This window comes from Vicugna pacos, chromosome 10, assembly GCF_048564905.1.
Source record: "Vicugna pacos chromosome 10, VicPac4, whole genome shotgun sequence".
NCBI classification, from domain to species: Eukaryota; Metazoa; Chordata; class Mammalia; order Artiodactyla; family Camelidae; genus Vicugna; species Vicugna pacos.
Window position 1 is genome coordinate 64,696,334 of NC_132996.1, and position 6,074 is coordinate 64,702,407.

The 6,074-nt window shown below is 40.0% G+C and overlaps 1 protein-coding gene across 1 annotated transcript; it reads right to left on the reverse strand.

Moving 5' to 3' along the window:
- Positions 1-386: 386 nt before the first annotated feature.
- OR10V1 (olfactory receptor family 10 subfamily V member 1) lies at positions 387-1,358 on the reverse strand. Its single transcript, XM_006214943.2, has one exon. It carries the CDS (start codon positions 1,356-1,358, stop codon positions 387-389), a length of 972 nt encoding a protein of 323 aa, XP_006215005.2.
- Between the last annotated feature and the right edge of the window lie 4,716 nt (positions 1,359-6,074).

Sequence of the window (6,074 nt, forward strand, 5' to 3'; positions counted from 1 at the left end):
ACGAGGTAACATGTTCTCCCCTGGCAGAGTGAGCCTAGAACAAGGAGAGGGGCATTGTGTGAAGACAGCTTAGTCTTTAGATTTTTAAGTACTTGTGTTCTCATCCTAGAAATGTCTTTTGTTAGCCTTTAGTTTTCATTTCTAAAAAAATGAAGACAGTGATACTTGTTATGGGCTAAGCGAGATAACCCACGCACAACACCTGGTACCTAGCGGATGTCCAATCAGTGTTGATGCTCCTTCACCCATGCCCAGGACGTCACGTTGCCCTGTGTGATGTAGACAGTAGCGTTCACTTCCTTGAATAATGAGCCAGGTCTCAGTTTGCTGAGGACATTCCTGGCTCATGCAGCTCATCCCGGCATAATTATTACTAGCGTCCACTCTCACATGTGTCCTGATTTAAATAAGTCATAGAACCATCCTACAAAGAACTTTCTCAGCGCCTTCCTGAGGGCATCTTTCAATTCCTTGTTCCTCATACTGTAGATCAAAGGGTTTAAAACGGGAGTGATAAAAGTGTAGACCACAGACACCACCTGGCCCATCTCAGGAGAGTAGCTGGAGCTAGGGGACAAGTATATAAAACTGGTGCAGCCATACTGCAGGAGGACCACGAAGATGTGAGAGGAGCAGGTGGAGAGGGCTCGGTGGCGCCCTCCTGCTGACCGGATCTGTAAAACAGCCGCCATGATGAAGACGTAGGAGACGGAGATCAGTGAGAGGGGGAGGCTTAGGACGGTGAAGCTGATGATACACAGGGCGGTCTGGTGAACGCGCGTGTCTGCACAAGCCAGGCGCATGACTGCAGGCATGTCACAGTAGAAGTGGTAGATTTCGTTGTTGTTGCAGAACGGGAGACGGAAGATTAAAACAGTCAGCGGTAGCGACAGCAGGAACCCCAGCACCAGGGACCCCACCACCAGCCCCACACACAAGGGCCAGCTCATGATGAGGGTGTATCGTAGTGGGTAACAGATTGCTACAAACCGGTCGTAAGCCATGACTGCGAGCAGGACACAATCAGCCCCGCCCAAGAAGACAAAGAAAAACATTTGGGTACCACATCCGGTGATGGAAACAGGAGTTTTGCCCATTGAAAGGAGGTTTGCCAAGGCCAACGGGGCGATGGAAGAGGTATAGGAGAGTTCCAGAAATGCCAAGTTAGCCAGGAAGAAGTACATGGGGGTGCGGAGGGAGTGGTTGATCTGGACAGTCAGTGCAATGATGGCGTTTCCACTGATGCTGGCCAGGTACATCGCCAGGAAGGCCACAAAAATCACCACCTGCACCTTAGGGTCCGCTGAGAAGGGACGAAAAAAGAACTGTATCCTTGCAGTTTTATTTGTTTCTTCCATGGGCACTGCATTGAACCTATTTAAAGGAAAGATGACACACGTCTCTCTAGATATCTCTCATTTAATAGGATGCTTTCTCAAATCCTCCATTCAGTGTTGAGCACTTTCTAAAGTCAGCAGTTATGTGCACACTCTCATTTTAGAGAAGATCATGTGATATTACAATTTATACATTTGCCACCTCCTCCCTCACCTTTCCTCCTTTACCCTCAAGTACTGAAGACTCAGAAATCCTCAAGGGTGGGAATTCTGATCATCTTTCCTTTAGTTCCAGAGCCTAGCCCAATGCCTGGTATGGAATGGTTTCCAAGAAGTATGTGCTGAATGAATTAATGAATAAAGTCAATTTAAAGTTACAAAATGGATAAAGTAAGGTATCAATTCATTATATGAAGCTTGAAATTAAAAAATTTAGGAATGTCATAAGTATACGTCATAATTTAGAGAAAATTGAGCTGGTGGTACATCGTGTACTGCCTTGCAAACTGCAATTTAGCTCAAAACCTAGACACTTTATTGATTCATTCTGCTGCTTCTGCTTTATCCAATTTTTCCCTACATACTGATAGCTTGTCCTTCAAAACTTTGTTCTATCTGTTGCTTTGGTCCACTGTTTTCTTCCATTTGGATTCTTATGATCTCCTGTCTAATCAAATCTCCTATTTCCTTTCTTTTCCTTCTGTAATTCATCCTGCTCTCCATTATCATATTATTTATCTGCTTAACATTTTTTCAGTGCCTTTCTATTTATCAAATGACAGCTTTCACACTCCTCTACTGATTATTTCAGTCTTTCTTGGGTCTGATTCTTTCAGGCTAATTGCACTGTGGCCTTCAGTTACCCTGTTGTGTACCACATGGGCTGCTCACTGGCCTCTTATCCATCTTCTCTGTCCTGTTTCATATAATTCTGTTCTCTTTCCAGCTAGAAATCTTGTCTTCTCTCTTGTGCCTAATTCAGATTCTGCCCACTTTAAAAATTCTAGGTTATGTTCTTTTGCAAAATCTTTCTAGACCATCCCCATCTAAGGTCATTCCAGTCTAAATCTCTCTCTTCTTTCTCTGAAATTCTGTGTTGCTCACAACATTATGATTTTAGAGCTAATACACTGTCTTTACTGGATCAGTGTGTTCTGTCCCAAATCACAGTCTAGGTTCCTGGAGGACAGGGTCTCTGTCTCATGACAAATTATCATTTATTCCGTTTTAAGTGCTGGACATCCTGAAAGTGCTTGGTATGTGTTAGCTCAATTCATCCATAAAATCACTTTAGTAGGCATGTACTGTTACCATACTCATTTTATAGATGAAGACATATAGGATTAAAAAATTAAAAAGTGTTCTGAAGTCACCTAAGTTGAAAGTGGGAGAACCAGGATTTGAACAGAGTCTATTTGACTACAGAACTCTTGGGCTTAATCTTCGTTTATACTAGGCTGCCTCTCATTATACTTTATGTCTCCTAAGTGGCTTTGTTACTTAATTGCTTATCGTTCAGCCACAGGTAGAACCCTAGATGGTTTATTGGGAAAAGTGCACCTAAGATCTGAGACCAAAAATGTTGGATTACAGTATTTCCGGACTGCTGAAGCATAATTATAGTCCAGACTGTGGTTCATCTAGTAAGTGTCGCCCTTGCCAATTCAACAACAACAAAATTTCCCTTCCTTCTCTTATAAGGAACAGAGGGAAACCGTTTGGTTAAAAATTAGTTTTGGGTGAGGATGGATGGGGAGTGGTTTAATTTATCCTTCATGAAAGAGACTATAGGAACAAAGAAAAGGCAGAATCCTCTGTGACCCAGGACCTGAGGTCCTGAGTGAGCTCAAAGTGTTTTCATAGGTGCCTGCAGTTCTAATCTGTTTCCTGATGGCTTCGAGTCCAGCCCCTAAACCAAGAGGGTTGCTTTGGGTTGAACAAAGCCTATGCAGTGATACAAATGAGTTACTCAATTCATAAGTACACTAGAGATAAAAGGTCCCAGCGGTGCTTTGTGTTTATGTTCTTCTTAGTTACCACATCCTTGGGCTCAGAAAGTCCACCTTACCTCTTGGGCATACATCCACCTAATCTCCTCAAAGCACCTGTGTCTCAATTTTCTCAGTGCATTGGCTTCATTTCATTACATGATCTAGAAAAGGGAAGAGGAAATAAAACACAGAGAAATACTGTGAAATTCAGGGTACTGTATAGGAAATCCAAGCATTACATTATCCGTTACATCGTCTAACCATTCTCTTAACTTCTTTATGAGAAAGTTTCTCACTCATTGTGGTTTCTTTATTGTGGCAAGATAAGGATGGAAGTTAGGTTTTATCTGGACGCTATATCACCTTATCACCTTTAGATTACATAAAGGGCTTTTGTTATTGCAAATAAGAAACTAACCAGACACACATTTCAAAAGATAGTCTAGAACACTCAGATATTTGTTCTGTATGATGCTAAAATATTGAACCAAATATTGGGCATCATGAAAACAAATAACTGAGTACTTTGCTTACTTCATTCCTTATGTAAATCTGGAAGGATGGTAGAGGTTATTTGGATCCATGTGTGCTTCCTGAACTAGAATGTATATATTCTAAATCTAGAAGGTACAAAGCTGTGATCAGGACAAAGTCCTGTATCAACATGGCACAGCGTTTTGAAAAAGTCCATTTTAACTTGAAAATATTTGGATATAAACAAAAGTGGAGATAGTATACATAAAAAAAAAGATCTGCATGAATTTTGAAGGACAAAAACATAAATTTCCAAGAGATTTCTTGGTGGCTGATCACCAAGACCTTTAGGAATGTAAATTGTCTCTTGTGCTAACTAGAGTACCTAAGTAGAAGAGAATTAGAAGTGCTGATTTAGACCCTAGATTGGTTATTACTCACTGGAAAATATAATCCCTCAAACTTCCTAAATATAAAATCCTGACTTGGAACAGTTCCTCTCTTATTATAGCAAAGAACCCAACTAAAGTAGTAGTCAACATTTTCTAAGATAGGTATGGCCCAAAGAAAGCACCCAGGAGATAGCTAGTCTTTGGAAAGTTGGTTTATTATCTCTTGAGGCTGTTTACCATCATGTGACCAAGAACAAAGCTTTGTGAGTTCCTTGTCCTTCAAGGAAACCCTGTACAAGTTGACTAGTGGCCAGAGAAGATTGCAGACACCCACAGACGAGAGCTCTGCCAAGTTATCTGATCCATCTCTTCCAAAGAGATTGCCTCGAGTGTCCAAGGTTGCCCAAATGGGTCATTTTCAAATTCATCATTTAAATATGCAAGGTACTATAGGGGATGTAAAGATGATTGAGATGCCATCTTCTTTATGGAGTCATAGGGAGAATGTCAGCCAGATCCTCCCTTACTCTTGTGCTGTTTACAACATCTTTCTACCCTCTCTTGTCAGTTTCTCTCAATTTAAATTGTAGACAATGTTAATAACAAGGGAGAAAGGGTAGTTAAAAGGTGGTCTTTTAACTAAGTCAAAAAACTGTCTCTTTGATTATACATTCTGATTTTAGGAGAATGTACATGTAAAAAAGCATAGAAATTTGGGGGGAGATGACGATTCTGAGAAAGAAAGATGGTAGAAAGTAGGCTATGTTGGAATTGAAGGATATGTGTTCAGATCCCAGCTTTTTGCTACTTACTAATTTTGTGAACTTGCTAACTGACTTGCCCTCTTGAAGACCCCATTTGCTCAGAACAACACCTTACTACTTTACAAGGTGGTTGTGAGATGCAAATGAAAAAGAGCCACAAAAGAACCTACAAGAATGTCTGGCACATAGAAACGGCTCAATAAAGTATAATGATTCATTGATTCCTTCATTATCTACCCTGAGATTGAAAAAGATTTATATTGCTGACTGGATGGAATGCCTGGCAGGCCTATCCAGTATCTTCTGGGAGAAATTTGTCATCACATCTGCTTCTACCATTAGTTTCTTACATCACCTTATATTGCAGAATCCCTCCTTAAGTAGAGTGAAGCATCACCACTGTTTCATCTACTTATAAATTAGTTGTTACAGTTAGAAGATAGTTTATATAAGATGTCCTGACTTTAGGTTTATCTGTCTACATGGCCTATTTGACTTGTGTGTTATATCAAATTTGGACTCACCTGAAGGGGAAAATAAAATCTTCACTTGGGAGTTTTGACTGTGGGATAAACAGGGAGGAAAGAATAATGTTATAACCATCATTCAGAGGGCACAAACCCTGCTTGGAGCACAGGTATTGGTGGCTTCTGGAGATACTCATACCAGCTAGAAGATGTAGTCCCTCCTATTGAAGGAAAATGTTCCAACATCAGACTTACCCAGACAAAAGATACATCTGTCCTTACAAGATGTTCTTGAGTCACATTTTCTATATGACAATATAAATGAATTTTATATACAAATTTATGAATTCATAAATATTCATAAAATTAGTTCATAAAATGAAATTCAAATTTTACATATGTCTGTATATCTGAAGAGATTATACATTCTGAGGGGACAATTTATATTCTGAAAGAGACTCTAAGAATATTTTCTGTCAGCAACGTCCGAAAAGAAAGCGAGCCAAAGTTGTGTCCCTCTACTGCTAAACTGTGGAATCATCTGGAATTTGTTTCTGAAAGTCAATAATGGTTGCATATAGGCAATCTCACATAATTCTTTTCAACATAATACTTTTACAAGCAGACTCTGACCTGAGTATATCAAATG

Excerpts from the sequence above, each read along its gene's own strand:
- OR10V1 (XM_006214943.2), bottom strand. The coding sequence starts at position 1,358 with ATGGAAGAAACAAATAAAACTGCAAGGATACAGTTCTTTTTTCGTCCC.